This window comes from Rhinoderma darwinii, chromosome 11 (genome assembly GCF_050947455.1).
Source record: "Rhinoderma darwinii isolate aRhiDar2 chromosome 11, aRhiDar2.hap1, whole genome shotgun sequence".
In the NCBI taxonomy this organism is placed as follows: domain Eukaryota; kingdom Metazoa; phylum Chordata; class Amphibia; order Anura; family Rhinodermatidae; genus Rhinoderma; species Rhinoderma darwinii.
In genome coordinates, this window is record NC_134697.1 from 84,145,366 (window position 1) to 84,155,113 (window position 9,748).

The window sequence follows — 9,748 nt, forward strand, 5'->3', positions numbered from 1 at the left end:
CGGTGTCATGTTTTCTTGGCATCGATTTATTCAGGCATGTAACAGGTAAAAAGTAGTTTGTTTTAAATTAACCGCAACAAATCTGGGCTCCTCCATTGTTCGCCCTGTGTCCTCTGAGTGTTTTTGTCACCTAGACACAGGCAGCAATGCTACACAAGTAAATATAGTGAAGATCTCTCCCCGGAGTGATTCACACACCGAAAAACCCATGATCATGAGCTGCCTATACAAGAAGTACAAGCTAGGGATCTGAGGAACTGCACTGTCCTATGGTTAGAGCATATATCGAGAGTGCTCTACCAATAGACCTTTGTGTCTGTGAGAGGAGAAAGTATTACATGGCATGCAGAAGTATTGTATGTAAGAAAAATAAAGCCCAATGTGAAAGGAAGAGCTCCCAATAACAACCAATCCGGTCCCTCCTTTGGGCCTCTGTTATCCCTACTAGAAATGTATGAATACATTTACAACTGGATGTTACTAGGTCCCTTGTTAATAGGGAGGGTCTCTACACAGTCTGGGTCCGTCCGCACTGATTACAGTGTGAGAATTGTGCAGCGACCCCCCCCCCCCCAAACTGGTAACACCTGCTTGTCAATTTATTCATAAATTTCTAAGAGGAATAACAGAGGAATTGTAGAATGTAGAGCTCCAGAATGGTTATATTATGGGGAACCTCTTTGCTTCTCAGTAGTACAGTAATCCTGCTGTTTTCTCCACTCTTCAGCATTCAATAGTCATGTCCATCTCCTTTTATTTTGGGTCGTATGCTGCTTCTTTGTGGAATTATCGTCTACTTTTAAAGAAAATATCTGGTTACGGTTTCTTTTTTCCATGTATTTACACCTTCATAAGTAGGAATTACACATGTGTGTGCGGTTTGTATGATAACACATATGCTCTGTCTTTCAGGACACCCCTGGTTGCACAAGTTGCCCATTGCCTTTTGCAGATCGAAGCAAACTCCCTGCCCCAGCCCCTCTGCTCCCCGGTCACTGCTCTGCTACACTTTTCACGATACCTCGATGATCAAAGTCTCTGCCAACTGCGGTCAAAGTTTAGGTAAATATGGATTTTTCGACCTGACATTGCTCATTGTAGCGGTCCAATCCCAGCCGTGTTAATCCACTCTAAATCCAACTTTTAAATAATTTTTTTTCTACCTAAATTTATCTATGACTAATGTAACAGAAAGGAATAAGGAAAATCCTGGATATGTCGAGCCTCCATGACAATTCTTTGCCCACAATTCGGAGGCAATTCGGAGCTAAAGACCTGAATTATCGAAGACAGACTGGTTGCTAGGGACTTAGTGTCTGACAACTGCATTGAAAAGACAGTGTATCCCTAGCAACTAGATTTTCAGACACGACCCATCTCTACTGCTCATACCTAGATTGGCGTTGTAGTGACTGGAATTAGGTAATCCACCATCTGACTGTTAAGATTTATCAGCTACCCAGGAGGAATATACTAGAAGGGGGAGCATGTGTTTTGGACGGGGTTTGCTTAGGAGGGTAGACGGTAGTCCGCACTATTTTTCCAGACTTTAACAATACGTATGATTTTAAGGCTTCGTTCACGCTACTGACGGAACCCTTGAACAACGGAGACAAACAGAAACCATTGGCACCGGACTTGTCACCATTGAAATCAATGGTGACCGAAACCTATGATTTCCGTTTATGTCGGAACGGAGCCCTAGCGCAGATGTGAACGAAGCCTCAGGGAGTCTTTAGGCATTACTTTAGTTTCTAATTTACACCCCGTTTCGATTCTGCCTGCACCCGTTGTTGGCTTGTTGAAAGCTGGATTGAGGGGTGGGAGATTTAGGAAATTCTTTCCTACGTACGGCAACTCCTATGTTAGACAGTGGGAGAGCGCTTTCAAGATGAGACGTATAGAACATGTTTTCTTAAGTCTCTGCCCTTTTTCGTTAGCCTTGAAATTGGTGTATGCAGCGGTCCCCAACCTTTTTTTAACCAAGGAGCAGTTTCATGCAAGACTATTTTTCCACGGGCCGCCGGAGGGGGTGTTTTGGGATTTAGGGTCAGTTCATGAGTTGCGTAAGTACTGCAGATTTTCCGCAACGGAATTAGTTGTAGCATAATACAGTTGAAGCAAAGTGGATGAGCGAGAACAAAACTCATCCACACGCAGCGTAAATAGTGAGCAGAAAAAACACTCAAATTGACATGCGGTGCAGAGTTTTATTCCGCAGCGATTCAATTGTTTTTGCGTTAATGCTGCTTATTTGTTGCGGGTTTTCCACATTGAATTTAATGGGGAGGTAAAATCCACAACAAATGGCGGTTTCTTAGTTGCAGCGGTTCCACAGCAAAAAAACTGCAGCTAAGAAATAAGAGAAATCTTATACTTACCCAGAAGTTTCTTCCTCCTGGGATGACTATTCATCCCATGTGACTGCTGCAGCCAATCAAAGGCTGTAGCAGCGGCCTCCTGGGATGATGCTTCATCCTATGTGACCGCCGCTGCAGCCAACACAGTGGTCTCCTGGGATTAAACATCACCCCAAGTAGCAGGCCGGCTGAATTCTCAGCAGTTTTCTGCAGCGGTCGTTCCAGGCGAAAAAGTAAACCAAAATTTGATGTGTTTTTTTTGCCCAGAATTCCCTGCGGAAACCAGATACCAATACCACGGCCCGGTGGTTGGACATCACTGGTGTAGGGGATTGGCACGTGGTATATATTAGAAAGTTACAAATGTTTATCAATGTGTAGGACTTCTTCCTTTTTTACATAGTCCTCTTATTCATTAAGGATTTATTTTCCCGGAAATTCAGGTCGGCTCCCAGTCCATGAAGAATATCGGACCTTGGACTCGCCTCAGCCACAATGTCCCTTTCCAGCCTTTGCTTGAAGGGTTTTTACGTCTTCCCACAAAGGTGATTATGAAGCATTGCAGTAAAGGGAAAGGGCAAAACCTGGAAAAATAAGACCCGCTCGGGCTGCATCACCAACTAGAGGACGACACGGCCAAGTAGATGCAAGACCGAATGAAAACTGGAGCCCATATCATTTCTTATGTAGGATTTTAAAGAATGGCTCTGTGAGATCCATCGTTGCTAATGTCACTGAAAGGAACTTTCAGATGAATCCTGTTTATTTTTTTTATATAAATATATATATATATAGCGCCGTGTAAATAAATATAAAGTATTATTAAACCGGACTCTTAAATGACCATACGTTTGTACATTTGCATTCCAGTACTCGTTATTTTAATATAGAAGATGTTTTTTTAATATGACAAGATCATCCTAAGACCAAAGTTCTCATGGGTCGTCAGTATTTTTAAACTTCCTATTATTAAAGTCCAGTTAGTAACTTGTCATTGTTACGTGATCTCCAATATAAAGACATTACCCTGTACATGCTGAGTAGACTACAAAAAATGCACATTCTGGGTATATATAGATATATATCCTACTCACTTAAAGGAATATGAACTCTCACAACTGCTTTAAGATTTAAAGGGCACTAGTCGTATCAAATCTGCCGGCAGCAGGTTCTAGATCAAGAGGAGCTAAACAGAATGATATATAGTTGTGTGTGAAAAGATACAGGATAACCTATAATTTGTTCATTTAAATCCCTGCTTAGTTTGGACTGGAGTCCAGTGGGCGGTCCTACTCGGTGTTTGGCAGTGATTTCTGTATTCACTCCCAACAGGGAAGGCTGTCAATCAATGGTTGAACCGACCCACTGGACTCTTTATCCCACAGTGAGCAGGGATTTCTATCCATAAATTACAGGTTTATCTGCTCAGCTCCTACCGCTATATAACATGCTGCCAGCAGATAAAGCATGTTTAATGTGACCCCGTTCCCTTATAAGCAGTTTTATAAACCCCTAAAGTGGTCCTCTATACTAAGATCACCTTTTACAAAGTACTTTTCCCCCTATATCTCCACAACGGCACCACCAGGAGGATTTTCGTGCTTCCAGGGGAAACGGAAAGCCGTAAAATTCCCTCTTATAGTAGTTTTCAGCCCTGAAGGACATGGGAAAGCGGGATCCTGTGATGTTTGTGTGGGATCACTTCTAATCTACTCTCTCCCCGGGGATGAGATGAGCAGCGCAGAGGTACTCGGCCGAGGAGGATTAGGGTAGAAAGCTGGGCTCTGGCAGCAAGTGCCTTTTTTAAAGCTTCTTCGCGGAAGTCCTGCAGTAGAGGCGGGTCTAGTCTCCCGGACCTACAGGATGCGGCTGCGGGGAGTAAGCTCAAGGGAATCCCCTCTGTGCACCACAGCATGGTCTGCTTCTGGGCTGGAACCCCCACATAACCCCTTGCCACGACAGCCATTTAATATTTTTTTTTTCCTTCCAAAAGCCAATAACTTTTTTACAATTTTCAATATAGCCTTTTGAGGGCTTGTATTTTTGAGTTACAACTTTTCACGGTGCCATATAATGTAATGGGGAAAAAAAATTTGTGGGGTGACTGAGTGAGAAATAGTGATTCTTCCATTGTTTTTTGGGTTTTATTTTTACAGCGTTCACCGTGCAGTAAAAACGACAAAATGTTATTCTGCGGGACAATACCAAGTGTTTATAGTTTTTGGTATGGAGATGTGTGGAAGACCACCTATCATACAAGATTGTCAACAGATCACATTGGTGTGCACCACCCAATAAAGTCGTATGATTGAAGGGGAAGGGGGAAAAGAAAGTATGTGATCTGTAATTAAGAGTTAACTTTTATTGGTATACATTAAATGAACAATTAAGCTAAAAGTCCAATGGTGCACCAAGGTATGTGTGAGTGACCCCCAAACTCACATACCTGTGGGCCATGTGTAGTATAATATGGTGTATGGATAAATCGTAGATTGTGTTGCTATCAACAGTGCTTTGGTGAGGAAAACACTATTGTGCTACCATGCTTGAGGTCTAAGACTGCAGCTATGCAAATGTAAGGGCAATGGTAGCCGATAGCACTACCATGCGGCTGTGCTGTGGCACAGTGTAAACGAGACCTTACTATATACGTCCACAGGTAAAGATCTGAGTGAACCAAAACCTGAGCGTGTGGCGCAGTGATAGCTGCAGAGCTGTCAATTGTATAGCATTGTGATCGCCATGCTGAATGACATAGGGCTTAGAGAAGGTAGAATAAATTTTATTGAGAATCAAAAGCAGTATGTACAGATGTAAGACAGTGAGTGGGTCATGTTGTGTATCACATCTGTAGGAACAGCCGGGGTTGCCTAACTGTGGCCGCGCTCAGCATCAGCTGAGAGGCGGTATCGCAACACTCTGCCGAAGTGTGACTCAACTGTCAGTGGAGTCAGATTCGGCAAGTGTGATGATTCTCAGAACGGAGCGATGTCTCCAGTGCTGGGAGATCAAGGAGCCCCGCAGGATGAGCTATCCTGCAAGGCAGCAGCCCCGGTCCAATGAGTGCACCAATGACAGGACCGCTCGGTGAATTCACCGGCGGTCAAAAGGAGCGTAGCGGCTGGTGGGAGTTCACACCCAGCCCCTCAAGAATGACAGCGGGGTGTGCTGCGCTGACAGCACGTTGGTGCTGTGAGCCCAACGATAAGACCGCACGGTGGATTCACCGGCGGTCAAAAGGAGCGTAGCGGCTGGTAGGAGCTGACACCCAGCTGCTCGGGAATAACAGCAGGGCGTGCTGCGCTGATAGCACGCTCGTGCTGTAAGTTGAACAGCCGACTGCTGTCAGAAATGCAATGGAAGCAATTGATAGCAAAAGAGCCTGGATATGGCAACTTGGCCTTAAGTGCACCAGTGGACATTAAAATATAAGAGCACCCGACGCGCCTTTCGCCAGCATTCTGGCTTCTTCTAGTTTTTGGTATGTTTTACTACTTTGACAAAGAAAAAAAAAACGAATTGTTAAAAAGAAAATAGTTTTGTCGCCATGTTGTGAGATCCATATTATATTGCTCTAAATCTCTAATCTCTTTTAATAAAAGCACAAAGATGGCAGACCTGAGGGCAAAGATTAAGCGATGGGCTGTTGGAGGCGGCCATCCCCTCTTTGTTCTTCGGCGGCAGCCACCTAGCACCAGCTATTGGGTGCTGGCGGGATCCTCCAGGATTTGCAGCAGAATTGAAGTGTCCACTGCTACCTCGTACCTGTGGTTAGGTGCGTGCGTGCGCGCGCGCGCACGCGATTACCCTCAGAATTTTTTCAGCAGCAATAGAGCAAAACTCTCTGTGGCAGTGTTGGTCTCTGTGAAATTCTCCGCAGAGCGCTCCCAGAAAGTGTAATGCAGCTCCCTTTTCTTCTAAAGAATTATTCCTCTCTGTTTTCTCTGACTCTAAACAGGAGTCTCAAAGGTCTATAGGAGGAAAGACCCAATACATCACTTACGGGCATTTTTAGGAGGGTTAACAGACAAGTGTCCCCCTTATGAATACTCTGTTCATTTGAGCAAACCCATGGGGAAAAAATTGCTGTGAGGTGTTTGCCTCACCTGACATGTATCCTGAGGTATTTCCTTCACCCCACTTGGAACAGTTTCAAAGACAGATTCAGGACAAACGGGAGTGTAGATGTTGTCCTAGAACAAGCATTAGCAGAGGGGGAGATTTCCTTAGCTCATCCGGAACAGAGAGCCTGGACCGGCATTTATTTACGATCGCAAAACAGGATGGATCAGTCAGACCGGTCCTCAATGTAAAATCTGTAAACAGGTTCTTAATGGACAAGAGTTTGTTTCGAGGACAGATTCCTCCTCCAGTTCAAGTGGAGAAGCCGCCTTTACCAATGGAATGTATTTGGCCTCTCAAATGGCCCGTATACTATTATGGGGGTAATGAAAGCTATCATAGCCTTCCAGAGAGAGGAAGGTGTTCTATGCATAATATACCTAGACGACATACTTTTATTTCTTCAGGAAAAGGAGATCTTGGCTACACACAGAGACCTGCTAATGTCTACCCTATTAGACACCGGTTTTCACATAGGTTTCAACCTAGTTACAAAGATGTTTCAATTACAAGTTCCATCAGAAAAATGGTTGGGCTTCATAGAGAGGGTGAGCATAATTCTCACCATGGATTTTCTCTCCTAAGTGATCTGGCAAGATTTATTGGAAGAGTTGTCGCGTTACAACCGGGGTTCAAATGGCCCTCACGCTTTGCCAGGAGATGCAGTTTTGGTTAGGAAATCTCCGAAAAATATCTTTGGAACGGTGTGTTCAGAGTTCCCCTAACGGTCAGAGGAGAATTCGAAGCAATCATAGCTTTGCAAGACCCTATTCCAAATAGTATTTGTGCTCCAGCGGCGGCCTTAAAGAGAACCTTTCACCTGCCCATACGTGTGCAGCGTGTAATAGGCCGGGCTTCACAAACACTGTCTCACGTCGGTTACATATCGTGCCATTTATATTTGGTGCCGATATGTAATAAGCCTCTGAACTGTCAATGGGAGCATTTCTATCTAACTAAATGGCAAAGGGGAGCGAGGTCTTCACTCTGACACAGTCCAATCAGCTACGGGCAGTGTCAGGGCGGCCTGAGCTGTGTTCCCTCCCGCGAGCGCACGCACAGGCTGGCGGTTCTGCAGAGTGTGCTCTCTGTATGTGCGTGTTCTCGCGGGAGGGAGTTTGTGAAGCCCTGACTATTACACGCTGCACATGTATGGGGAGGTGAAAGGTTCTCCTTTAAAGAGGCTCTGTCACAAGTTTAATATTTCTCTATCGCCTGCCCAATCGAATAAACGCTTTGTTGTAGGCAACTACTGTTTTGTTAACTTTTATTAGTGACGAAGTTCTGATCGTTTTTACATTTACGCAAGTTTTTTTTTTGTAAAAGCCCAACAGTTTCACCAAGTGGGTGTTGTAAAGAAAAGTGTATGACGCTGACCAATCAGTGACAAATTGGCGTCATACACTCCTCTTCATTCATGTCTAGCGTTAGTCGCAGCACCGCATGATCTCGTGAGATCACACTGTGATGTCACTCCCGCAGGTATTTCACCGGAGCGACGGGAGAATGATTAGACATCGCCTCCAGCCATGCCAGGACGGTTATCATCATCATCCTCCTCCTCCTCCTCCATCTCCTCCATCAAAAGCCGAACAGACACGAAGTGGTTGAGCGCTCACACTAGCGCTTCAGCTTCTTCGTTTTAGTGATTCGTGGGGGTCTTGGTGTTCGGACCCCCACCAATCAAAACTTGACATGTCAGAAGTTTGTTAAACGTTTAGCTACACTTTAACTCCTGACATTCACCCTATATGTACCATAGGCTCTAATGTTATCCATTTAATGTATGTCATGAACTTTCAAGACCCATTTCGTTACGTGCTCGTTAAACAGATACCATTATAGCCGATGGGTGATGGATGCCACTGTTAGGCATCCGGCACAGCGTACGTTTAATGGATACGATTGAAGCTTCAATAACGTACCTGTCCATATATGGAAAGTTATCACCGGAGCTCCCCTGTGCATCGGGAGACTGGATGGCCGTCCAGCCGGCACACTCATTACAGTACCTCGGGGACTCCCCTATCTTGATTCCCATGGCCTTTGTATCGCCTCCACCCAGTCCAAAAACAAAGTCCTCCAGGCGCTGGCTCCGTGCTGCCCGGAGGAGCACCCCCAACCCCCCCCACGACTGTGCCACGTGTGTGATAACCCCACATCCACCCACATGGCAGCCCCTCTTCAAAGGTAACACCTTCAATACAGCCGCAGTCCTGGTTGCTTTTGTATCACTGGAGCGTCCATGGGATGACCTAGTAGCAAAGCTGTCCACATATGGTGAAAAAACATGTGCCGGGAGGTGTGGGGAGTCATCGTACACAAGGTAAAATGGGGGGCACGGAAATTAGCCCCATGCAAATTCACGAGGCAAGATTTGCTGGTCGACGGAGATTTAATTGTGAAATGCCGATAACGCTCCTCCGAAGATAGTGACGCAAATGTAGAATGTGAAACTGGTCCAGTGATTCATTCAGATGAATGGCCTGCACGTGAAAACCTAAATGCCACGGTGAACCAACAAGAAAGTTAAAGAAATCGTTACATGTCCACAGTCCCTGATGCTTGTTACTATTCTGTGATTTATTTAACGCCTTAACATATATGTATGACCGAACGGCGCTCTAAAATTATGGTGTGGGCTCAGGAGATGAGCCCGGGCTATACGCATCGGGTGACGGCTGTCTTATACAGCTGACGCCCGCCCGCAACCACTGGGATCGGAGATAATGCCGATCCCAGGCATTTAACCCCTTAGATCCCCGTGGGATCTGAACGATTAGGCAGAGGAAGGGGGCTCTCCTCAATCGCCCCTCCAACCGTGTGCCGAAATCATGAGGGCCGAGCGCTTGTCGGGGTAGCGGGAGGCCTAGTGAGGGCATTCAGATCTGCATTCTGATTAGTGGGGGGAGCACAGAAAAAGTCTGAAGTATTGCAGTGTATTGCATAAGCAAGCGAATGGCAAAGTCCCCGAGGGGGACTAAAAAACAAAAAAGGTGAAAAAAAGATGTTTAAAGGGTTATTCCCACACCGGACATTTCTGGCAGATCTACGGGATATATGTATGTAATTGGAAACACGGCACTCAGATATCGGGGTGGTCAGGTAGGATTCACACTCCGTACGACCTGCCACTCAATCGGTAGTAATTGCACTTAAAGGGGTTGTCCCACAAAACACATGTATCCCCTATACACAGGATGGGGGATACATGTGTGATCGCTGGGGGGGTCCGACCACTGGGACCCCCAGCGATAAGGAGAACA

The 9,748-nt window shown here is 45.5% G+C and overlaps 1 protein-coding gene across 1 annotated transcript in view; it reads left to right on the top strand.

Moving 5' to 3' along the window:
• Positions 1-3,216, top strand: part of PATL1 (PAT1 homolog 1, processing body mRNA decay factor) — a 63,816-nt gene extending 60,600 nt beyond the window's left edge. The window contains exons 18-19 of the mRNA XM_075841886.1: positions 913-1,062; positions 2,804-3,216. Of these exons, the coding sequence (XP_075698001.1) occupies positions 913-1,062; positions 2,804-2,822 (169 nt within the window). The 3' untranslated portion in view covers positions 2,823-3,216. The remainder of the gene's footprint in view (positions 1-912; positions 1,063-2,803) is intronic.
• The last annotated feature ends 6,532 nt before the right edge of the window (positions 3,217-9,748 follow it).